This window comes from Saccopteryx leptura, chromosome 7 (genome assembly GCF_036850995.1).
Source record: "Saccopteryx leptura isolate mSacLep1 chromosome 7, mSacLep1_pri_phased_curated, whole genome shotgun sequence".
NCBI lineage: Eukaryota > Metazoa > Chordata > Mammalia > Chiroptera > Emballonuridae > Saccopteryx > Saccopteryx leptura.
The window spans coordinates 75,124,486-75,151,204 of NC_089509.1; the positions used below are offsets into that span (position 1 = coordinate 75,124,486).

The 26,719-nt window shown below is 33.5% G+C and overlaps 1 protein-coding gene across 1 annotated transcript in view; it reads right to left on the reverse strand.

Annotated features, from left to right (window-relative positions):
- Positions 1 to 426: 426 nt before the first annotated feature.
- COL5A2 (collagen type V alpha 2 chain) overlaps positions 427 to 26,719 on the reverse strand; it is a 169,156-nt gene continuing 142,863 nt past the window's right edge. Inside the window, exons 34-54 of the mRNA XM_066344868.1 lie at positions 22,921 to 23,028; positions 22,626 to 22,679; positions 20,426 to 20,479; positions 20,164 to 20,217; positions 19,709 to 19,762; positions 19,180 to 19,287; positions 19,018 to 19,071; positions 18,406 to 18,459; positions 17,528 to 17,689; positions 16,733 to 16,840; positions 15,279 to 15,386; positions 14,134 to 14,187; positions 12,079 to 12,186; positions 11,512 to 11,565; positions 10,478 to 10,585; positions 10,029 to 10,082; positions 8,938 to 9,045; positions 6,561 to 6,852; positions 4,965 to 5,152; positions 3,199 to 3,438; positions 427 to 2,116 (exon numbers count right to left, since the gene is read on the reverse strand). Of these exons, the coding sequence (XP_066200965.1) occupies positions 1,970 to 2,116; positions 3,199 to 3,438; positions 4,965 to 5,152; positions 6,561 to 6,852; positions 8,938 to 9,045; positions 10,029 to 10,082; positions 10,478 to 10,585; positions 11,512 to 11,565; positions 12,079 to 12,186; positions 14,134 to 14,187; positions 15,279 to 15,386; positions 16,733 to 16,840; positions 17,528 to 17,689; positions 18,406 to 18,459; positions 19,018 to 19,071; positions 19,180 to 19,287; positions 19,709 to 19,762; positions 20,164 to 20,217; positions 20,426 to 20,479; positions 22,626 to 22,679; positions 22,921 to 23,028 (2,271 nt within the window). The 3' untranslated portion in view covers positions 427 to 1,969. The remainder of the gene's footprint in view (positions 2,117 to 3,198; positions 3,439 to 4,964; positions 5,153 to 6,560; positions 6,853 to 8,937; positions 9,046 to 10,028; positions 10,083 to 10,477; positions 10,586 to 11,511; positions 11,566 to 12,078; positions 12,187 to 14,133; positions 14,188 to 15,278; positions 15,387 to 16,732; positions 16,841 to 17,527; positions 17,690 to 18,405; positions 18,460 to 19,017; positions 19,072 to 19,179; positions 19,288 to 19,708; positions 19,763 to 20,163; positions 20,218 to 20,425; positions 20,480 to 22,625; positions 22,680 to 22,920; positions 23,029 to 26,719) is intronic.

The following is a 26,719-nucleotide window of genomic DNA, read 5'->3' on the forward strand; positions in this document are numbered from 1 at the left end:
CAAATTCAAGATGTAAAGCTCAAATCAAAACCAATTTGAGGAAAACAATGTTGTTAAATAAATATTAAAATAAAACTCTAAAAACATTAGGCTAAATTCATATGTGATACAGTTGGAGACATATGTTTTATTATCACAGTTTATTCTACCATGAAAAATCAGTTGCTTTTCTCTTTGTATCAATAATACTACCCTGAGAGTTTCAAGGGGATAGACAGTGATAATTAGTGTCATGTTTCCTTCATGAGTGATGTTGCAAATTGATTTTCATAAATAAGCCAGTATATATAATACTTCATAGGAGACATTTGATGCTCTGTCTTTTAAACAAATGGTGAACAAAGAATACCATAACACCTTACTTTTTACTGTTGGAAATGAAATAGATCTAATACGTTCAAAGGAATTCCACAAAAACAAAAACCATTGACATGAGAAAAGCGTGCATTTAATTCGATGCTTTGCAGAGATACATGACTAAAGTGGTGTGCATGGCTTGTCCTTTGGGATGGTCCCAGGTGTTTATTTTTAAAGAAAAAATAGAAACGGAGCCAACAAAATGCAATAAGGAAAAAAAAATCCTTGAGACACAAGGGGACCCACATGTTCTGATCTAGGAAACATGCAGGTATTACAAAACATTCCAGATACAGTATGACAGATGAACAGTGGAAAAGGCACTGAAACAATGCTCCCTCTTTCAGAAATGGGCAAGTCTAACAGTTATGCTTTCACAAATGGTATTGATGAAACCAACTTTATTTTGAAAGAATTTTATAGAACGAATTTTAGCACCATTATTAAAGGAAAAATAATAATACATTTTAGCCCTGCCTATCTCCAGTTTTTGAATAACAACAGAAGCATAGCACCTTTTAGTATCTAAAATATAAACAGGAATAGTAAGTCCATCCCAGCTTCTAGAGATGAGGTAGCTCATGCTAAGAAATGTTGGGTCATTTTTCCTATGAGAGTTCAGTGGCCAAATGTTCTATTTCCAATTATCACATTTGATTAGAGTCAGCTCCACTCTAAATCTTTTTCTTCATTATAGGCTTCAGGATGATGAGATTGCACATGAGTAAGACTCTCAACTTTGGGTCCTGGACATATGTGTATAAAGCTGTAGGTATAAATTTTTTGCATTCCATATCTTCTTAAACAAGAAAGTACAAATATAATCAATGGTATACTCATGTTAACCTCTATCTATATTAATAGACTGAGTCAAGAAGAAAGATACCTTTGAATTTGAATGAAAAGAGTCTAAATTTACCACCCTTTATAAAATCTATGATCACTTTTGTTTTCAAGAAATTCCACTGAATATATATTATTTTAAAATTCCATTTAAAACAGTGAGAAACTATTTTTTTTTCAAGATTCTCCTTAAAGAGTCTTTATGATAGTTATGCAATATCAAGACATGCATGAGGGTTTCAATCACAAGGATAAACATTTTGATTTCATTTTTAATTGATAATCTGGGTATGAGAGGGCACAAAAAGATACTACTTTCTGTTTTTGAATTTGCAGCCAAGTGGAACAAACATTTGTTGTGATTTTACATACCCCACTCTTTAAGCTACCTGTCAGGAAGAAGAATTTTCTCATAAATACTAAGCAACTTTGTCATACATTGAAATAAATTGAAGAAAACAAAGGTTTATTTATTTATTCAATCAGTTTACTTTTTTTTTTAAGGTGGTCATTGTCATTGGTCATCTTAAACCTAAACTGATGTATTGAAAAATATTTTAAATCAATTGAAACTTGAGGACTGTAAGTAAAATAAATATTCTGAAGGATAAGGAGGCCAGGCACTTCAGACCATATATACAGTGCTGACGAAGAATCAGCCATTATTTCAAGAGTCTCAGGATCAGCTTCAAACAGTCAAAGTTCTTGTGATTGGTGGTGGTCATTGATAGTGAAGGTGTTACTCATTGTTGATGTATCTCGGCTTGCTTTACACAAAACAAACTGGCCCGATTTCGATGCCAAACTCTTGGTCTGTGCCGCCAACATCCACAGGAGCAAGATCTATGATGGGCAAGCGTGCCACATTCTGTGTTCTATATTCAAAGATAGTCTTGCCCACATTTCCATTTTGTTTCTGGAATTAAATTATGCAATGGGTTAATAGTATACACAAATTATTCCAGAGATGTTAGAAACTTCTGAGCAATTTTTTTATAATGTAAATGCTATGGTTTTTAGAGCACTACTTAAAACACCACTCACAGAGTGAGGTCCTAGCAAGACTGGCAGGTATTACTTTCATGCTTTAAGTTGAGGAAATGCCCTTTGCTTCCTTGCAACTTCCCAAATGGGCACTGACAACATAAATTATAAAAACCTTTTTGGTTTTTTAATTCATCATTAAATATTTTCCCTTTTTATATCTAGATATGCAAATAGGGGAGACATACAAATAGTTAAAAATAAAAAAAATACCAGAAACTGGGTAGCATATACAAATAATGAAATATACATATGATGTCTCAGATTGATTATATATTTTTAGAATCAAGACATTTTAAACATGAAACTGAAATTAAATAATTTGCAGAAGAGCCAAAGTGAGTTTGCATAAAAGCTAGATCAGATTACAAAGATCCAGTCTTCCTTACTGCTTTGTATTAATGCTTGCACCATGCCTCATGTACTAACACACATTCAAGTTTACCCTAAAAAAAAACTGGGGGCGGTGGCAGTGGGTAAACAGGGCCAAAAAAACGGGTTGCAAAATGGTTTGACTTTGGGTAATGAGCAATATACATACAGATTATGTGTCATAGAAACATATACTTGAAACCTATATGATCCTATTAAGCAACATCACCCCATTAAATTTAATAATAATGAAAAAAGAAAGAAAGAAAGAAAGAAACAAAGAAAGAAACAAAGAAAGAAACAAAGAAAGAAACAAAGAAAGAAAGAAACAGGAGGGAGGGAGGGAGGGAGGGAGGGAGGGAGGGAGGAAGGAAGGAAGGAAGGAAGGAAGGAAGGAAGGAAGGAAGGAAGGAAGGAAGGAAGGAAGGAAGGAAGGAAGGAAGGAAAAGGAAGAAAAACTATAGACAAATTGTTATGCCTTATACAGGGTAAAATTGTCCCCACCTCTGGTGCCATAACAGTGTTTTAAACAAAAATAATTTTTTGCCTTTAATCATATCAATACAGATCAAAACTACTTACTGAGCAAGTATCTTGAAGAACTATGTATCTGAATCTAATGTTTCCTTCTGCTTTGATGTCTAAGTCATTTGACCCTTTGAGAACCACAGCTTTCTTGAGGTTCTTAGCTTGATCATCCATGTATCCAACACTGTTTTTACAAACATAAGTAATGTTCTGGGAGGCTTCTTTTGATAAAAGCCGCAAGAAGGTCATTTGAGTAATGGCTGCATTAGGTGACTGGTGGTCTCCATAAGCAAACTAGAGAAACAAAAAAGAGTCTTTGTTATATGCAACACTGACAGCTTTCACAGTACTCTGTGTGTGTGTATGCGTGCACGTGCACACGCGTATGCTGATTTCAGATAAATCAATTTTGAAGAGTATTACTTTTATTATTTCATATAATAGTATATTCTACTTATAAAAATTTAAAATTTTTATAAATATTCACAAGTAAGACTTCTGTCCTTATTACCCCAAACAAGAGGTGAAGGCACCAATGATAAATTATACTCATCAGAGAAAGTTTATGTATTTTTAAATATTTCTCCATTTCTTTTTAAAAAATATTAAATATTATTTTTAGGAGTTATATATTTGAGCATTGGCTTGGATATTTAATTATATATCAAAAATAATTCATTGCTTTTATTGCTAATTTTAATCAAAATTAGGACTTGACTATTTGTATAAAATCCTTTTTAATCCAACTGTTATATACTTGTAAGAAATATGAATTATAAGTTTTCTATTAGCTAACAAAAATAAATGATCAAAACTAATTTTCTATAGGCCCTTTCTTATTCATCTTCTACTTTGAGCTTTATTTCCAGTGCTCATTTTGAGCTTTTAACATAATATGAAATTAACTAAATTGCACTTCAATTGGGTATATTTAGATTAAAAGTGTTTCTGCTCATTAAATAATGGTAGATTGTGGTATGTCTTACTTACACTCATAATATGCTCACATTATGTTTATTATGAACACGAATTCTGAGGAGAGATCAGGAGCAGAGGTGAGAGGGAAATTTCAGAGTTATATTGCTAGAAAGATTCAGAATAAAATACTCATATTGAGATAGAAATTGGCAGGCTGGTGGAGAATCTTAATACTGGGCCATAAAAGAAACACAGAAAAGACCAGACTAAGAAAAATACTAATAGAATTCTTATAATTATAAAAATGTATGTTTAACCAATACTACAAAGTTTATAAAGTGATTTAATTATATAAGTACAAGTATAGTAATTACCTAATATTTATATCTTACCATGTACTAGATACTATAGTAAGCACATTATATTCACACAAAGACTATGAGATAAATATTATCATCTGTACTTTAAAATGAATAAAACTGAAGCTCTGAAAGATTAAGCGACTTCCTACTGTCCCAAAGTCAGTAAGAGATCCAGGTAGCAATCACATAGGTCTCCTGACGCTAAACACAATTCTTGTCTTTCAATAGTAGCAAGATCCCAGCAAGTACACTCCACAGTCAGTGTGACATGCATTAAAGGAACTAATAACATAAATAATCACTTTTCTACATTCCATAAATGGAAAAACTATCATTCAAAATTTACATTAATTTAACTCCTAGTAAAACTTTGTTTATACAGTGGTATTATAGTTGCAACTAATGTGAATATATGACTTTAAAATTAACATGATAAAATAAACCTGGTCAAGAAATAATAGCATAGTCTGAAATAAATAGTATGATATAATAAATAGTGAAAAGCAAAAAGCATAATTTCAAGGAAGCATATTAAATTACCTGAGATCCTCTATTCATATCAAGACCATACCAAACAGGCTTATGGTCAGGAGATTTGCTGGTCCACCAGGTTTTACGTGGTACACTGGATGGGTTGGCTGAAATGCATGTTTCTCCTGTTTCCATGTTGCAGTAAACTTTGATTGCATCTTCAATAGATCCTTGGTTAGGATCAATCCAGTATTCACCTATTTTCCAGAATAAAAATATTTGCTAAAGTAAATTTCAAACGTGATGATGAGTCCCTAAAAGAATTAATAGAGGGTTTGAAAATGTGAACCCATTAATTAAGGACTCTTAAGAGAGAGTATCCCAGTTAAGGCGATATTCTGCAGTGAAGGAAAATGTAACTGTCACACATCTGATTTCTTTCTACAAGCACTCTTCCAAGGCACTTCGCCAAATCAAGACTCAAAACATGCATTTACAGGAAATATCATTATCTGCATATTATAGATGAGGAAATGATACCAAAAAGAGATAATCCACAGTGATTGACATTGCCCAAATGGATGCGTTCCCATATGATTTATACAGTCAATAATTTAAAGCAAATTATAATTGCAACATAATAAAATAATGTATTGTCAAAACTATGAATAAAGTAAAAATGTGAACTGCACCACAACTAGAATGTTATCAATTATCTCACTGGCCTTATTTAAAATTCATCTCATAGATAAGAGATACTTAAAATAGGCTATACCAAGTTATGCTTGGTGCTGGACATGTCAAATAAATACACAAGTAATAATAGTATATTTGTGCATATATGTATAATTTATACATGTATATATATATAATATGCATGATAAACCACATTTAAATAAAATGAAGGAAGTGGGATATAAAGTATAGAACTGAGAACCAAACTGCCTAGTCTTCCAAGATAATTTTAGCTATCCTTGTCAATGTTATGTCAAAGTTAGCTGAACCTCTGAAGCATTTTATATCTTATTCCTATAGTTTATCTTCTCCAGGTCTTATTAGATTAATCAAAATGATAGAAAAATGCAAACTTTAGGCAAGGGTTATGCAACTAGGACAGGAAGACGAATTCCAAAATACTTTAGAACATCACTATAACATAACCCTGTCAGCAGAGATTCCTAAAGTGATATTCATAGAACATTAAACTACCCAAGTGGAACTTTGTATTCAAATAGGTTTGGGAAATAAAATAAACTTCACTCTACTCTTGATGACCCCACGGTATATGTTAGCATATTAAATCCCTGAGAAGTCATGTAGGTAAATTAATGTTAACCTTGCTTAAGCAAGTATTTTCCACATTGTATCACCACAAACTTGTCAATATTTTAAGACTTCTGGGTGGAAATAGAAACACCATGATGAATTTAGGTTAGTAATAAGATATGTCTGCTATTATAGTACTGATCATCTTACCCCATAATTTTTCATGTCATTGTGTGTCCTCACACTAAACCACAAACTCTGTGACATGTTTACAATTTTTCTTCTGTGTTTATCACTTAATAGTTTGGAATGCAGTCAATAAAATACTTTTGGAATGCAGTTGAGAATAACACAATCAGAAGCAACCAACGCTGTTCAAACAGGCAGCCGTCCACTCACCGCTCTGCTTTGCGGAATGGCAAAGCTTTAAGTCATCACAAGTTCGGGCAGGATGCTTTTTAGAGCCATCAGGGCTGCGCATGGTTTCAATCTGACTACTGAGTGACTTCAGGGTAGCATGAACCCCAGGGTCAGTTTTATTTTTGTCATCAGGGGCCGCCTCATCTTCAGTAAACTCTGGAAGTGGATCTGGCATGTTCTCATCATAGTGCCCCATGATATCTCCAAGAGCAGCTGTAAGGTGACCGGGGGGACCGGGAGGGCCAGGTGGGCCAGGCTCACCAGGAGGACCCTAATTTTTAAAAACAGAAATACATTAACGTATTTTTTTGTGTTTGTTTTAATCCTGGACAAAAGGCACTGATGGGACTTGGTGCAGAAGGAGTTACAATGCACACCCCAACTTCCAACTTGACGGTCCTGAGAGATGTGTGACTCATGCCCTTTTTTAACTAGATGGTTCTCACTTACCAACCTGTAACATTCTGAGGATGAGAAGTGACTCATAACTGTTTTTCAGGTAACATATCTGCAAGTCAGTATCTGAGATACATAAATATCAAGAGCACAAAATATTTGCTCTGGTGTTTACCTTGAAGATACATTATATTTTACATTAAAAATATATAGATATGTACATTCATTTCCAAATGATTTTGGGCAAGGTACAACTAAAAGGTCTTAAAAGGATTTATGGACAGAAGCTGAGAGGGGAAATGCAAAGGCGTTATGGGTCCTAGTTCTGTAAGACTCATGTCAATACCAAGGAACTACCCACAAGACAACGTCCCTCTATTTCCAAATATAGGGGAAAGCACTGAAAGTTTCATCTGCACAAATTAATGTGGAGATCAAAACTATCTGTACTAAACAAAATTGAAGAATGTTCTCTTTAGCCTTTTTATTAACAAAGATAAAGAGTTCTCTAATTTTTTTTTTTTTTTTTTTGTCAATAAAACCATTGGAGTTAAGCCTGATCTGCGGTGGCACAGTGGGTAAAGTGTCGACCTGGAATGCTGAGATTGCCAGTTTGAAACCCCGAACTTCCCTGGTCAAGGCACATATGGGAGTTTATGCTTTCTCCTCCTCCCCCTTTCGCTCTCTCTCTCTCTCTCTTTCTCTCTCCCCTCTCTCTAAAATGAATAAAATCAAATCTAAAATAAATAAATTTAATAAAAACACATTGGAGTTAAAGGGGAGATGAGCACAAAAAGTGGCAGAGGCTTGAAACTGGGTCCTCTTTACTACTTCCCTTTTGCATTTTCCCAAGGAAGAACTCAGCAACTTGATAGAATCAGTCGACACCTGAAATGATGCATGGTCCACATCTCATGTGGGGAGCAGAGCCCTGGCAGGCAGACGGCTGGACTTCTAATACTCGCTCTGCCACTTTTTCTATGGATTTGAATAAGTTGCTTCAATCTTGAGTGCTAGCATTTCCTCACCTCCAGAGACTGTTAAATCGGCTGATTTTTTTTTTTAAGTCACATCATAATTTCAAGCATTCCTTTAGGGAGAGAGATTTTTCTTTTCTATCAAGAACCACTGAATCTCAAAATAAAGTCAATCAAGGGCCATGTGAGTCAGAGGTATTCCAATTCTATAGCTGTTTTCCATTCATGGAGAAATAAATAGGAAGTATTCCTCTTGACCACTGGAAATATAAGGTTTTTTGATTCATATAATAAATAATAAGTATTTGGTTTAATGGTATTGTCATTAAAGGGCAGGGACAAAATAAAGAGAGAAAGGTAAAAAAGGCCAAAGAGGAAGAAACAGGAGAGGAAAGCATAAACTCATATGTACACATGGACACATAAACACGACTATGTGACAGACATATGCAGGTGAAAAGAGGATGCTTTCCCAAAGATCTGAGAAGTCAGTCTAATACAATTTAGCTTTACATAACCCTCAAGTGAATACTATTGGAATAGTTTAATAAAAAGTTTTAATTGAAATCCTTTCTGAATGTCATTTTCAAATTAAAAAAACTTTAATTTTATACTCCTCTTTTATAGCTTTTTCATGAATGACTATATTCATCAAACCTCACATTTAGTATATCACATTTAAGTAAAGCAACATTTTCATAAGTTCCATTATAAATACAGTCATAACTTGCTAGTTGCTCTCATTGGTTTCATGTGAAATCCAGGCCCAGATAGCTTAGATTTTGATTTTCCATACTCTAAATAATCTATATTAAAAATATTTGAAGTAGTTACTTAAACAGACAAGCTCCTCTGTGACTTTTAGGTTTGGTTTCAGAGTTCCTTCCATTTTTTCCCTATTATGCTGCACAGATATTCCTTTGCTAGAATCCAAGCTACGAGAACCAACAGAGTTATTTGCATGCAAACCCCTGCGATTTTACCTCAGGTCCTGCTTCTCCCACGCTGCCCCGCACACCAGGAGGCCCTATAGGTCCAAGTGGGCCAGAGTTTCCTTCTTTACCAGAAGGACCAACTGGGCCTGGAGGGCCCTGCAATGAACAAAAACCGTATTTCAGATTCTGTAAGAAAATTTTTGCAATGCCTTTCTCAAATCAAAGAACTATTTTCTTTATGGAACTATCACAATGATTTCTCAGATTCAGATTCCTAGTGACTAATAAATGAAGTCCCAGCACATTCTAACCTTTACTATTTCATCACATATAGGTTATCATCCATGCATGGTAAAAGAGAAGTAACAGTTAAAAACTTTAATGGACTATTCATCTACTTTTATGATTAGTAGGGGCAGTTTCATCAAATCTCATGTATTGTAAACTTAATCATAAATTCAAAGAACTAGGAGTAATACAATGTCAGAAGTGGAATCATTTGATAACAGTGTAAGTTAAATTTGTGTGCTTATACAAATCTCATCATATCCTAATAACTTTAATACTACTGTTCTAAAATTTATGTATGATTTGTTTATACTATATTTATGTATAGCAGAAATTCTAATGATTTTCCTAAATAATTATGTCTCTCAATTGTCTTATGACATTAATGACCTATTAGAGGCAGTATTAATACTAATGTCAAGTTTCTAAAAGCTTCAAATGTGGTTTCATTTTATGATTTGCTTCCGAGTCAGCAAAATACTTCTGAGGAAGTATCATAATCTTTTAAAGAAAAAAATACATCCAACTTCAGAACATACAGCTTCTGTTTCCACTTCATTAGAATTTCTATCATATCATCTCAAAGAGAGTTAAATGAAATTTCAATGAACAGAGTAAGAAAATGAACCAACCATAAGAAAGAGATTTTAATGTGAGGTCATGATTGAATATGTCATTAGGATATTCCTACTTAAAGGTAATTGCTCAATGATTTGTCTCAGATGTTTGCTGCCTGCTTCAGAAAATTGGGGAAATTCTAGCTTTGATCCATAAAAATGATACTTAAGCTCCAGTGGTAGATCACCAAAAGCATTATTATTGAATCTGCAACTTGTCAAATTTTTACTTACTCTTGGACCAAATGGTCCAGGAATTCCAGGACTGCCTTGTTCACCATTTGGACCCTAAGTAGAAAAAAATTTTCAAATGTTACCAAAATATTTACATCCTATATTTTGCCAGTCTCAGATTTTTAAAATGTACTGTCATTCATAGTAGCTGCATAAACTACTTTCATAAAGCCATCAATCTCTACAGTGTCTTCATGAGTTGACCAATACTAAAGACAACTGTAGGAGTAATGGTGCATATATTTTTTTATTTTATTTCTTTCCTACAAAATTACTGTTTATATATGGATAATTATATTGAACAGGTGGTTAATTAGTTATTCATTAAGAGAGTCTTTGAAATGAAAGCAAGAAATAAAAAGTCCACTTATTTTATAGACAAATGTTAATGTCAGGATACTTGTGTATTTTTACATGGAAGGCAAATAATACTTAAAGAAATCACTTACAGGAGGTCCAGGAAGACCTTGAAGACCAGTGAAGCCCCTGTGACCTTTCTGACCTCGGTCACCTCGGTCTCCATGATCTCCTTTGTCACCACGAGGTCCTTGGGGTCCCTAGAGATAGGGTTATGACAGATATTGCCTGTTTAGATTATGATTTACTATAATTTAACCTTTTACAATTGCATTTGCTATAATTTTGAATACTGTATTATATACGAACTAACATATTTCCTAAATGGAATTAGACTTAGGAATTTTTACCTATCTTTCTCAAGGAATAAAGGTGAGCATTAAAACATAACATAAATAATACTGCTTTTCTAAAGATTTAGTTTTTTAATGTTTATTCTATATTTATACTAGAATGAGGTATTTTTAAGTTTAGTCTCACCTATGTGAAACAGTTTCAAAGACTTTGTTTCATGTACTTGGCTGATACCATTATATAAAAATATTGCCACCATAAATAGATTCTTTTAAATCAAAACATGTGTTCTTATTTACTTAAAAATAGATCATAATTTTAAGTCTATAATTGATCTTCACAAATATAGATTTTGATTTATATAATGGGTATAAAAGGAACATAAGAGACTGCAGGTAGAGAATGATTCATTCATGGTAAGACATCTATAATAATCATAACCTAAAAGTACTACAAATAGAAAAAAGAATTGAACATGAGCAGTGTGGTTCAGTTGAAAATACAGTGCTTTAAAAATATATCAAGAACTTTTAATCCCATTATCTTATGTAATTTTTAGAAAATCTCAGAAAGAAGGGCACTATTATTTCTATTATTTTAGGAGAAAACTGTGACTCTAAAATATTTCACTGATTAATTGGAAGAATCCATGGTTAAATCCAGAGGAGCTATGTTAAAATTGTAAAAACAAATATGACGTCCTGGGTACTATTTTAAATTAATATTTTTCTCTAAAGCTTGAGAATTTAGCAATTTTTATTTATAAATCTTAGTACTTTTGGGGGATGTTTTATGTAAGACATACATTTTTAAAGAGAAACAGAGAACTTACAGGTAAGCCACGTTTTCCAGCTCGACCAGGTGGTCCTATAGGACCCCGTGAACCCTAGAAGAAATTTCCACAAATATGGGTATATAAAAAATGCATATACTATGCAGATATAGAATTCAAAAATATATAATATAGTTGAATATTTATGTTTATGTGTTATCTATACCTTTATGGCTAATTAATTAAAATTAGGCTAATGTCCCTATGTATAAGAATTTGTTCACTGTAACTCCAATGACACTTCTTTAATCAATTTTATTAATTGACTTAATTGAATGATCTCCTCAGTTGATTATGGTGAGACATTATTTGCTTAAATTTAACATGACTTCCTATAAATCACAAGATTTGGGGGTGAAGTCAAAGCATCAGAATTTTTGAATCCCTATTAGAAATCAAATGTTTTCTTCTAATACACAAAATTAACTCATAATTAACTGTTTATCATTCTTTGTTTATAGTCCTTAATCAAGGATGCATATAGATGAATGCATGCACGCATATAAGTAGCTCATACTGTAGAACAGTGATGTTTACGACTGTCAGTGTGAAACTGACTCTCCTTACCGGGTCGCCTCTTTGCCCTGCATCTCCTGGAGCACCAACAGGACCCGGAGTTCCAGGAGCACCCTGAGAGCCTGGCAGGCCGGCAGGCCCGGGGTCTCCACGATCACCCTGAGAAGAGTAACCATGATATTATTCCTTAACATCTCTTCTAAAACAATGGTATTCTATATGTCCACGATAGTCACGATTAAACAGTACTTTCTAAAAAAAACTTTATTATTTCATTTATAATTTACTTAACTAGTTTATTTATCTACTATAAATCAAACTGAAAAGAGTAAGATTATTTCTCCCCAATTTCAGACCTCATTGCTTTCCTTACTCTTGCCCTGTTACTCCCATAATCAAGATTGCTGGAGTATAGAACTGATCACCTCCAGAATCTAGCATGCTTTTTTAGACCAGCGGTCTGCATACTGTACTCGGGATAAACAAAGACTTACCAAAGAGTTGTGAAAACAGAACATTTTAAGCAAACCACTTTCCATATTTTCAACTCTGTATGTGTTCTTTGAGAAAATTGATTTGGAGCAACCTTCCCCACTCTTAAATATTACCCTTCTCCCCTAGTATGATACAAAAGGGAACATCACACTGTCTGTAATCTTATTGTGGTGCTATGCTGCAAGGAGTAAAGACCTCTGATACCAAGCTAAGGGCCTTTTCTAGAATGCAGTTGAGAATAAAGTAAAGAAGTATTTGAAAAAAAGGTTGCTCCTTGTTTTATGCCTGTGAGCCAATCATGACAAGGCTGCAAATCTTACTTGTCTAGTTAAGAAATCAAAAGTTAGATGATTGTTATATGAACATAGATAAACATAATTAGTGAGTCAGACCATTTTTTCTTACAGAAATCATCTTACTTGACTGGTTAGTTTGGCAACCAGGATAAACTTGGGCAATTAGATTAGGGAACACATAATACACTAAAAAAGCTAAATTAGCAATTCTAAGATTTTTAAAAGAAACATATTGAAAGCACATATACATTTAGAAAATACCAAGAATGACTTCCTTTGCAACTATTTAAATTTATGATTAAAATGTGATGGAAACTTAACATTTACATAGAGGTTCATAGATATTCAAAATTATATCAGGGTATATACATCAACTAAATCTTTGAAAACTAATGCACTAAACAATATATACTGACGAAGGGAAAAACCCAGATGCCAAGAAAATTTCATTACTTGGCTTTATAGTAGATGAGGGAGTAACCTATGATTCCTCAAAACTCTTTCTCCTTCTTCTTTTGAATACTTGCTATGTAGTTTATTATTTAAGAAAATATTTTTCATACTAGGTAATTTAAATATGAGATTTAAAACACAAATTTCCAATAGTATAAGTATTAATCATATTTAGAGTATTTAAAAACTGAGGTTCAGAAAATGTGTTCAAGACCACATAGCTAGTAACTTCAGTAACCAAGATTCCAATCCAGGTCTGTTTGGTTTCATAGTCTGTTCTGTACCATAATGGGTTCTTAGAGTGAAAAGAGCCATTACAACATAATAGACATTGGAGCAGGGACTACTCTCGTCTTTCATGTACTGCTATATAGTCCAAAACAACTGTGTGATTGCTCACTGGGATTAGAGCTTCTGATAAAGTTAGGGTTATTTCCAGTTCAATACATGTCTAATTTAAAACACATTCTGAAATATATAAAATACATGGTTTACTTCTTCATGGGGCATTCACTTAAGTAAGTGAATAGAGAAGTTTAGATGCCACACAGATCCCAGACTTCTGTGACTGAGTTTTAAGTTTAGACCACTTCTTAGGTATCCTCATCAAAATATGTTGCACCAGATATGAAAGAAATTGGCTTTCTTGTTCTTAATAAAAAATGCCATCTCACTTTGCTGTGTATTCAAATCTCATTTCATTCACAAGATCTATCATAATTATAATATTACAAAAAAGGTTGCTTCTATCAGAAAAATCAGGGCAGCTCTGAGAAAAAAAAGATAATTTTTACTCATTACCATTAAAAAGATTTCAAATTCACATTACTCCAGAGGTTTTAATCAATGAAATTGCCCTTACACGTTCTCCGACAGCACCATCCCGTCCTGGAGTACCATCATTACCAGCTGGACCCTATATAAAAAATCATATTTAAAAATGCATTAACTGAGTAATAAAAAAAATTTCATTTCAATTGCCAGAAAAATTATAGCATGTTTATACCTCCTTTCTATAAATTATAATTAGCATTTTTTGAAATCTCAGTAAAAGAAAAGCTTCTGTTATTTTTCTATTTTAATTGCATGTAAAATTAATATATTCTTACTTAATATAAATTCATTTCTATTTTTATTCCAAAAAAGGAAAACATTTCTCAAATTCTTTGTAATAAGTATACAATAATTACCTTCTGGATATTTTGTTTTGTTTGTTTTACCAGTGAATAATTTTTTTCACTTTTACTTCTAAGGGGTATCCAAAAAATATGTATAGTCTTGAAATAACTGTGCTTAGATATATCAAATTACTTTTTAAATATATAGTCTTCTCTCCTTATTTTATTTTAATTTTTTTCAGAATTATGTTTTTATCATTTGATGAAAAAATTGCTTTGAAAGGCACTGATTATTTTTTCCACAAAAAGATGACATTAACTGTTTGGTGATTTACTCATTACAGCACTAAATAAGGGCGGATTGCAACATACAATTTCTAAAATCTCCTTTTAAAAACTGATTTCCTCTCAAAAGAGCCTTAGGGAACACGATATCAATAATGTTACTTTTTAGTGATATTTAGGTAAAATTATCTCTACTTTGCCCTTTTTACAAGTTGTAATAGTTATCATTAATTCTATCTCTATAAAACCTGGCAATTATGACAGATATGCCATTAACAGAATGAAATAATAGCACAGGAAAAAGATGAATGAATATGTCTTTTCACATTCAAAACAATTTGGCAACAGCCTAAATGAATTAAAATACTTGGTTCCACACTAGATGAAAGCCAAAGGAAAGTACTGATCTCATTACCATTTCTTTACATCATCATTTTGTTAACTCTCTAGGGAAGTAGAGTACATCAAATAACATCACTAAAATATTTCCTCCAGGTAAAATGTACAGTCAATAAATTTTTAAACTTCCAAATCAATATCTAAATTACAAAAAAAATTGTCCCCATAACACCCAGATAACAAGAGTTACTGTCAGATCACTCACTTCCGGTCCCGGCTCCCCCACAGGGCCGTTTGAGCCTGGGAGTCCCACAGGTCCAGGTGGCCCTTTATCTCCTGTTGCACCAGTTGCGCCTACTTTTCCTGGTGTGCCCTAAAATGAAGTATACAAATGTCAACTGGTTCTGAAGAGATTGAAGAATGCCAGTTCACATAAAGACTGTTTATTTAAATGGCACCACAATCCCTCCTTCTGTAAAATAATTATTCAGTATCTCACAAGATCCACATCACTGTAATACTTTCTTAGAGACATGCCCACTTTTTATCACTCTCATCCAAGGTATCATAGGAACTAAAAAGTATCCTTTGTGGCCACAGCTGAGGTGTGCATTTTGGGTTCTAATTTGGTATACTGTGCTCGATTCTGGTTGCCCTTCTGAAACATGTATCGCTAGTAAGATATGCCCATTCTTCTTGCCTGCTCACTTTATCTCTGTGCTGGCACTTTTGTCTCCCTGTTTGGAAATTTTACTTCGAGATATTTATTAGCTCACATCTGATAAAAAATAAGACATCTTTTAACTCTGTATTTGCTGGTTTCAGATCTCTACACACATGTGCCCCAGCTCCAAGGTCCCAAGCAATATATTTCTCTGTCAACACTCCATAAAAAAACATCATTTATTTATTTTTCTCAAGCACATAATCTTAGTTTCTTCAAAGCTAATAGTGAGTCAAACTTTTATCCATACTCCATGCAAGGAATATGAGAGTCTCAGAACCCTGCAGGGAACAGAAGATTACTTTCGGTTTTTCTTTAAAGTTCACCCCACTTTCACCTCCAATATTACATTAGCTCAACACTCCGTCTTCTCTTTGATGGTTTATAAAAACTTACTCTCTGCACCGAGATATATAGATGTTTTTGTTATACATGTTTCTTTAAAAAGAGGCTGCCGACTCCCTGGGAGATTATCCCCCTTCCCTAGCTCCTTGGATATTTTTTAATATTTTAAGAAAGATTTAGTCTCCAAAAATTTTTATCCTTATTTCTATACTCATCTAGCTCCAAGGTTAAATACATTTTTTTAAAGACTTTATTTATTTATTTTTATTATTTTATTTTATTTATTCATTTTTAGAGAGGAGAGAGAGAGACAGAGAGGAGAGAGAGACAGAGAGAGAGAGAAGGGTGGAGGAGCTGGAAGCATGAACTCCCATATGTGCCTTGACCAGGCAAGCCCAGGGTTTCGAACCGGCGACCTCAGCATTTCCAGGTTGATGCTTTATCCACTGTGCCACCACAGGTCAGGCTAAATACACTTTTAAAGACTCTGTTAGGTACTTAAGCAGAGAATTTGACATTAAAGTAAAAAAATTTTTGAAGATACTCAAAATTTGTGTCTAAAAAAAGACTTTATATCTATTTAGCAAAAATAAATAAAGAAATTCCATCGCACATAATGAACTGAAATATGGACTAAGGCAGCTACTCACGGCTGGTCCCGGCAGGCCAGGCATGCCCCGCTCGCCACGCTGTCCGGGCATGCCAACGATGCCTCGCTGCCCAGTAGTTCCCGCCGGGCCAGGGGGGCCATCGGGACCCTAATTTTGAGGTGAAACTGGAATTAGAAATTCTCCAGAGTAAAACTGTATGGCAAGAACTTAGCAATAGATCAAAGTTTTACAGGATTTGTTTTTGGGTTGTTTTTTTTATTTTTTTATTTTTGGACATAAAAGAAGTTCTCTGATTCATAAGACCATGCTATATATAATCAGTCATAATTTATAATACACACAAAACCTCAAGCCTTATTTAGAAGAAAAAATAGTTTATCAGTTGAAAAACAACTTGAAGATTAATGTGAATATCGATGGAATAAAAGAGGTAATTCTTGAGCCAAATATTTCTTTTTCTAAAAAGACACATTTCAAAAAAAATATATGATTATATGATTTATCTAAACACATTAATGTTTAAAGGTATTTGAATATTAAATAATATAATGTGCTTTATAAAAATATTCTTCATACAGTGCAGATATATGAGTATTTTCTTGTTTAGATTTTGAATACCATATCTATTACCATTATGTTTTATATTTACACATACTTCTTTCTAAAGCAGAGAATTGCATATTAAAAACCTGTAGGACATAAAGATTTATGAAAATGCCCAGGATAAGGTATAAATAGTTTCTTTGTGACAGTAATTATCATGAATTTTTTTTTTTTTTTTTTTTACCAAATATTTCGGTTAGAGGTGGTCTAGAAGAAATATGCCAAACTTACAGATTGCCCATCTTCTCCTGGGTCCCCTTTGTCTCCTGGGCCACCGGGGGGGCCAGCTGGACCTCTATCTCCCACTCGCCCATGAGAGCCAGGGTCTCCACGAAGACCTGGAGGCCCCTCCTTCCCGGGTTCCCCTAAGGGTCCCGCAGGCCCGGGAGCTCCCTAGAATAACACGGAAAGAAACCCAGGAGGACAAAGTGAAAGCCACACCGGAGGAACTGATGCAATGGTCTCTGCCTCAGAGGCGGTTTCCCAAGCCTCACAGGCCCGTTTTTTCTGTTAGATAATCAGTCATTCAGTAGGTTTAAACAAAAGTAAAGAAAACACAGCTGCAGAGTAATTAATTCCCCAGAAGAAAATCTAAATAATTTGCAGACAATTACCTTTAAGTCGTTTTTTAAAAGTGTGCGGAAATTAACTTTAATTTTTAAACTTTTTAAAGCTTTGATCCAACAATAAATATATACATTTTATTGTGTCGGATCTAATCTTATAAAGAAAGAATAACATTTATTAAATAATGTTTCAGAGATGTTTTCTAACTAAAGGAAATTATTATTAACACAGAGCACCTAGTATTTAGTAACCATATGGAATAATAATCAAACATTAGGGATAAAAAGGACTTGCAAACAAGCTCCTCCAAGAAACACTGGTTGATTAAAGAAGCATTTATTTTGACAACATATCTTATCAGGATAAGAGTTTTTTAATATGGTAAAACAAATCATTAATGGGTTAAATTAAATAATAAATAATAAGAATTACATATATGTGCATCTACATAATATGTGTATATGTGTGTGCCTGGGTGTATTTTCATGTGCGTGTGTGCAATCCCTCCACTATCAGTAATTTGAATTACTGTATTGACTTACAACAGGGCCTGGTGGTCCAACTCTGCCGGCAGAACCAGGAAATCCTGTAGCACCCTAGAAATATAACATCATATAAACAATTTAAAAATAATTAATTATATATGCTTTCTGGGATCTACTTTTTCACAAAGATACTTAAGCTTTACATTCTCTTCCTTGTTATGACATATATATATATAATGTATATATATATTTGTATCCTACATTTTTGAGAGTGGACCTTGATTAATTGGTAGGAAGGATGCTATTTTTCTCTTTATACTCTCTATTAATCTTGAACATATACAAGTATGTTTCAGGCAAGGGATAAAATCACAATAATATTTTACATAACAGAATTATATTAAAGTGCTTCAACATTATTCATGACCTCTTCCGTAGGTCATATATTATCTATAAATTCCATGTGAGGCAGCTGAGTTTACAAGACCATGAAACTAATTTTAACCCAGATTTCCATCATCTAAGTCAAATGTCCTTTCTCCTACAGAATAGTTATACACGTAAAAAAAAAAAATGTTATTATACATTCAGATTAACTTTAAAATATCCATGAAGCACTAGATATTCTGACTAACTGTGTGTAATTCCCAGAGCTTCAAACCAACTTACAGGTGGACCCTGAGTTCCTCGACCACCTTTTAGTCCAGGAACACCATTAGGACCCTAGATAGAAAGAAACAAATAAAAGATTACTATAAGGAAAATGAACTAAACACAGATCTAAGCATTGGGCACTGAACCCAAGTTGTTTTTGTTTTGTTATTAGCTTACATGAGGGCCCGGGGATCCTGCTAAACCTTGTGGTCCAGGAGAGCCGGCATCTCCCTTCTGTCCTGGCTCTCCTGGTTCCCCTTTCACGCCAGGCTGCCCATCAGGACCCTATATAAATTGTATGAATAAGCAGTTGATTATAACACTTACAGACAAATTATTTCACAGTAATTATTAACACATAATTTAATCATCTATTAGTAAATGGTGCTTAGTGATTATCATCAGCATTACAGCATAGAAGAAAAAAGACAACCCGACAAGATCTTTAAAGACAGTCTGAAAAATGTTATCCCACTATATTTTTATTATAACAAATAAGGATAGAATTTGAAATTGTGTAAACTCATCCATTTTTTGTGCTAGTTCATGAAAATATGCTGAAAATGAGAATACTGCCTAGAAAACTGTAAACTTTCCAGAATCTTTACTATATCTTTAAAATATACGGCAATGGTAATTAATTAAACTCATGCTCTAACAAGAGGAGTGTTCATTGTAAATAATAAGAGATATCTGAAAATTATACCTGAGGTCCAGCAAAGCCAACAGCACCAGTTGGGCCATTTTCACCACGAGAACCCTAGGAGAAGACAAAGATTACTATATCTTAACACCTTATTATAAACAGGAATGGCATTTAAAAATATAATTATATAAATTTGGAGTATCTTGAAATTACATATAAAAAATCAGACATATTACTTAAAGAGAACTCTTAAGCGTGATAGAGATAAGGACCATAGAACAAAATTTCCAAAGTCTGAAGTTTCAAAGGAGTCTCCTAATTATTTCTTTCATGTGCTGCTTACCTAGACTTATTAGATTGTATCAAAATAACACAACTGATACTTTTTTAAGTTTAATGAGAAAAGGAAAAGCTGAAAACCAGAAAGGTACAAATAACCTAATCTAACAGGCATGGTTTTATTTAAATTTCAAAACGAAATGTCATAGTAAGACCATCAAAATGCTGTCACTTACAGGATTGCCACGGGAGCCAGGAGGGCCAACTAAACCTCGAGGACCGGGTTCACCCTAGAAAGCAAATTTTAGGTGGTTATTTTCAAAAAGAGTAGTGAAACATAATACAACTGTAGGATGTTGGGCACTGCATGTAAGGCACATAATGGGTGAACTCTGAAATGATCTAGCCCAACTACCACATTTTATGAAAAACATCACAAGAAAAAGCCTATATCCAGACCTCATGACTCTGAGTCCACAAAATAACTTATGACATTACCTTTTCTCCAGTGGGGCCTGCAGGACCTGGGGGACCCAAAGGACCTGGAAGACCCTGTCAGTTGACAGAACATAGGATATTGAGAGAAAGAATACACATAAGTTCCATGTTTAAGCAAAAAAAAACAAAGAAGGGACTATTTAATTATAGTGTGGCTGCTTTCACAAAACATTACCTGTAATAAGTATATTCTCAAGATTTTTCTATCTACTCTAGAACAATTTCCACGAAATTTTCTCCACAAAATGTCTTAATCTCTTTCATCCAATTCACCTCATCATAAGTCTTCAAATATTAGTTCTAAATTAATACTATTCTTTACCAGTGTTTCCGTTTCTTAGCCTGTTTAATTTTGTTAATACATAGTTGAAATTTGAGGATAGACTGAAGAGATTTTTTTCTTTTATATAGAATACTATATTTTTAAAATTTAATACACTAGCAAAATATTACTCTCTTTATTTCAGAAAAAAGTGAAGTTGTGCTAAAGCACTCAGTTTTCTACATTCTCTTGAGATAAAAAGAAGTGTCACTGCCCAGCTCCCCTGAGAGGATGGGGTCTTTTGCGCAGAGCACAGGGAAGTGACCACGTGGGGATACAAACTGCCCGTGATCTTCTCTCCACGTGATCACTATTTCAACTCCCACACTGTATTGCAGGTTTTTCTAAAACAAGTTTTCTCTCTGATATTTCTGTATTGCTTCTTCAAATGCAGCCCAATTAATCTTTTGTAACTTAATTTCTGTATGTATTATTAAAGAAGTTTAAGGAACAAAAATGACTTTTCAATTTTATATTTTGGATCAGAACATGAGAAAACTATAATATTAAATTCTCTGGATCTATAATGGAACAATATTCCTCCATTAATTTACCTAATATACTTCCTTAGAGGATTTGATGAAATATAAAGATTACATTTACAGACTTTTTTCCATAAAGTAAAAACATGTTACTCATTCTACTTCTTCCCTTAAAAAAAAATTACCTTCACTAAAAATAAAGCAGTCATTGCTAAAGTCTTGATCCTATTGCATTGCATTCTTGAAGTGGTTTATAAAAACAATAAATATGCCTTTCAGATTCCTCCTTATAATAAAATGTCAATCTGTCACTCCTTCAAATAGCACTGCACCACTTTCTATGCACTGCAAATTATTCATGACATAAAACACAAAAAGTGTTCTAGATTTACTTAGACCATTTTTGAAATATTAAATTAAATACTAGATTTAATTAAAAGACAGGAAACATTTTGTGTCCGTAACTTGCTAAAATAAGTGATTAGCTTTTCAGAGAAAGAAAAAAGGGATAATTACCACTGAAGCTAAAACTTTTCTATATGTTTTCTAATCAGAAGCTATTACAACCCATAAACAGTGACACATTATGCAGAATCAATATATCAACAGTGGCTTAATGTGATGCCTTTTTGGATGTACAGCTGCTATTGCCAGAGCATAGCCAACAGCAAACCATGGTATACCGGAACAAGAGTTATCTACCAAACATCAAAACTTATTCCAGGAAATGGTGAATGTCTGAGTGACTACAATTACCTGCTTTACATGAAAGTAATCCATGTCTGAAGATAGATTTTTCAATCTGACTGTCTGGTTTCCTTAGAATTGCAAGTGCATTCTATTTTTGATGATATAGAACTTATTAAATGTCAATTTCTGAGTTGACATGAAACAATGCCTTGGGTTCACAATCCTCTTTTACATTTCACTTATTCAGCCTTTTTATTGATGAAAGCATTAATGATGAGTCATCATGCAGTTTTCTCACACCTAACATCCAGTATATTGGAAAACATTTTTCAGAACTTTGACTACTCTACAAAATTCTTCTTGCCTGAACTGGAATAAGGTCTAGAATAGCTCATTAGCTCAGCGTTTTAATAAAAATAAACACTGCATATGAAATAAAAAGATGATAAAGATAAAAAGGGCCCCATCACTTAAAGCAATGATCTCTCACAGATCTCTCAACAATAACTACTTTTTGGCTGTCCTAATTCAAGGTAAGCAAATAAGTATCCATGGTTGATCAATATCAATCTCAGATTTTATCATTTGACAAATCCTGACCACCATAGAAACATTACAAACTTTATTTTGGAAAGTTCAGGCCAATTCATATGATAATGACCATGCTGATTCCCAGGCCTGCAGGAAGAGAAATGATTGTACTTACTCTTGCTCCATCATTTCCAGCTGTACCTTCAGAACCTTTCTCTCCTATGCCACCCTGGGAAAACACAAAACCCCATTTACTCATTGTGTTGTCTTTTCCCCACACTTTCACAGAAGCTTCAAAGCAGAAATTTATCTGTTATATGCATAGCTCTATCCCGTTGAGCCTAGAACAATGCCTGGCACTGTATGTTTTCTCAGTAAACACATATGAAAAAATGAATGAATGACTTGTGACTCAGGATGGTAGATGTAAAAGTCTTCCCAGGAAATAATCATAAAAAAATCAGACTTACTCTGTCACCCTTGGGGCCAGGAGTTCCTGCAATCCCTCTTTCTCCTGGCATACCTTGAAGACCTGGTGGGCCTGTATCTCCAGGCGTCCCAGTTGGTCCTGGATTGCCCTAAAACGAACCAATAGTGAAATCACCTAAATACTCAAATTGAATCACATGAAATTATGATTTGGATGGGTCAAAGATAGTAGAATCTCAGAGATTTTATATGATTTAACCTAGAATATACAGCCTCTAGTTTACCAAAAAAAAAAAAAAAATCAGATCTGCCATTTTGATTGTTGGTTTGTGTTTTCAACATTTCTCTTTAAGAAAATTAATTACTGTTTCAAATAAAAATAATAGCATTCCTATTTTTTGGGGGAGAGTGATGACATCATGGGGTTGTACTAAAGGAAGATGACATAACATTTAGAGAGTATTTCATTCTCTCTGTAATAAATCCATGATATTAAGCTGATTTTCAGGCTCATTCAGTGATTAAATTGAAGCAGATCTTATGCAATCACTCAGGACCTTGAAGATGATAAGAATCTAATGTGGCATAATCATGAAAAATTCTACTTCAAATGTTTGCACTAAAATTGGCTAAATCGTCTTCTACCAGTGTTAAAATGGCACCCCAAAAATTGCATTGATTTTTTACTTATTATGTATTGGATTTTTCAATTTCTTTTTTTATTATTTTATTTAGAAAATTAAATTTAACAGGATGACATTGATCCATAAGAATACCTAGGTTTCAGGTAAACATTTCTATAGCGTTTGAACTGTTGATTATAATATATACCCATCACCCAAAGTTAAATCATTTTCTGTCAACTTCTATTTGTCCCTCTTTACACCTTTACCCCCAACCCATTCACCCACATCATCTTTCACCTGGTAACCACTTCACTTTTATCTATGTCCATGAGTCTCAGTTTTATATCTCACCTCCATGTGAAAACATACAGTTCTTAGCTTTTTCTGATATACGTATTTCACTCAATATAATCTAATGTTCTCAAGATCCATCCATGTTGTCATAAATGTCACTTGGTCATCATTTGTTATGGCTGAATAGTATTCCATTGTATATATGTATCACATCTTCTTTATTCAATTCTCTGTTGAGGGACATTTTGGTTGTCACCATGTCTTGGTAACAGTGAATTAATGCTGTGATGAGTATGGGGGTGCATGTGTCTTTAAGTACCAATGTTTTTGAGTTTTGGGGGTAGATACCCAATAGAGGGATTGCTGGATCATGTGGTAGTTCTTTTCTTAGTGTTTTGAGGAACCACCATACTTTCTTCCATAATGGTTGTACTAATTTACATTCCCACCAGCAGTGAATGAGGGTTCCTTTTTCTCCACAGCCTCTCCAACACTTGTAATTACCTGTCTTATTGATAATAGCCAATCTAACAGGTGTGATGTGGTTTCTTATTGTAGTTTTAATTTGCATTTCTTGAATCACTAGTGAAGATGAGTACCTTTTCATATAATGGGGTCCTCAGGTTACGACACAATTCTGTTCCTATGAGAGTGACATAACCTAAATTTTTGTGTAAGTCAAAACACACCCTAGCCTAAGTCACGTACTTATCCTAACACAGTTGTAAAATCATAATCTAGAACATAAAAACACAACTAAGCCACAGGAAAGGAAAAAGACATAAATATACTGTACTGTACACTGTATTATAATAACAAAAAAATGAAAAAATGAGTAAGCTGAAACACTCAAGTCTCAATTTTTTTAATTTTTTATGAGATTGAGCATCATAAACTCAAAATGTTGTATGTTGAAACTGTTGTAACCTGAGGGACCCCTGTATCTGTTGGCCATTAGTATGTCCTCGTAGAAGAAGAATCTGTTCAGGTCCTCTCCCCATTTTTTAATTAGATTGTTTGCTTGTTTTTTGCTGAGCTTGGTAAGTTCTTTGTATACTTTGGATATTAACTCCCTTATTAGATCTGTTGTTTGCAAATACCATCTCCCATTTACTTGGCTGCTTATTTGTTCTGTTGTTGGTTTCTTTTGCTGAGCAGAAGCTTTTTAGTTTGATATAATCCCATCCATTTATTTTTGCTTTTACTTCCCTTCACTTTGGAGTCAAATTCATAAATTGTTCTCTCCAACCAAGACCTTGAGTTTAGTACCTATGTTTTCTTCTACATAATTTATTGTTTCAGATCTTAAACTTAGGTCTTTGATCCATTGTGAATTATTTTTTGTGCAGGAGGACAAACTGTAGTCAAGTTTCATTCTTTTGCATGTGGCTAATTTTACCAGCACCATTTATTGAAGAGGCTTTCTTTTCTGCATTGTGTGTTTTTGACTCTTTTGTCAAAGATTATTGGTCCATATATATGGTTTTATTTCTGTGCTCTCGTTTCTGTTCCATTGGTCTGTATGTCTGGTTTTTCTGCTGATATCATGCTGTTTTGATAATCATGGCTCTATACTATAATTTGAAGTCAGGTAGTGTCATACCTCTGGTTTCATTCTTTTTCCTCAGAATTGCTTTGGCTTTTCAGGGTTATTTTATGGTTCCATACAAACCTGGTGATTTTTTGTTCTATTTCTTTTAAAAAATGACATAAGGTGTTTGATGGGTATTGCATTAAATTTGTATATTACTTTGGGTAATACAGCCCTTTTAACTATGTTGATTCTTCCAATCTATGAACATGGAATATTTTTCCATTTCATTGTGTCTTTTTCAATTTCTTTCAATAACATTTTGTAGTTTTCAGTATATAGGTGCTTCACATCCTTTGTTAAGTTTATTCCAAGGTATTTTATTTTTGTTGTTGTGATTCTAAAAGGATTTTTTTTTTTAGTTCATCTTCTGAAGTTTCATTGTTGATGTACAGGAAAGCAATAGACTTCTGTATATTGATTTTGTATCCTGTGACTTTACTGTATTGATTATTATTTTTAATAGTTTTTTAGTGAACTCTTTGGGGTTTTCTATATACAGGATTATGTCATCTGCATAAAGTGATACCTTTACTTCTTTTTTCCTGATATGAATGCCTTTTATTTCTTTCTCTTGCTTGATTGCTGTGGTTAAAAATTTCAGAACTATGTTGAATAAGAGTGGAGAGAGTTGGCAACCTTGTCTTGTTCCTGATTTTAGAGGAAAAGCCTTAATTTTTTCACCATTTAGTATAATATTAGCTCATGATTTGTCATCTATAGCCTTTATTATGTTGAAGTACTTTCCTTCCATTCTGATTTTATTGAGTGTTTTAAACATAAAGGGATACTATATCTTACCGAATGCCTTTTCTGCATCTATGATAGGATCATGTAATTTTTGTTCTTTGCTTGGCTGATGTGGTGTATTACATTGTTCAGTTTCCATATGATGAACCATCCTTGTGCTCCTGTAATGAATCCCACTTGATCATGATGTTATTATTTTTTAATGTGTTGTTGTATTTGATTTGCTAGTATTTTATTTAGATTTTTTGCATCTCTATTCATTAGAGATATTGGTCTGTAGTGTATTTGTGTATGTGTGTGTGTTGTCCTTGCCAGGTTTAATGCAGGATTATGTTGTCCTCGTAAAATGTGTTAGGGAGTATTGCTTCTTCTATATTTTGTAAGATTTTGAGAAGGATAGGTACCAAATCTTCTTTGAATGTTTGGTAAAATTCACTAGTAGAGCCATCTGGTTTGCGAGGTTTTTGATAGTTGTTTCTATTCCCTCCATGCTTATAGGTCTATTTAGGTTTTCTACTTCCTCATGATTCAGTCTAGGAAAATTGTATAGTTCTAGGAATTTATTCATTTCTTTTAGGT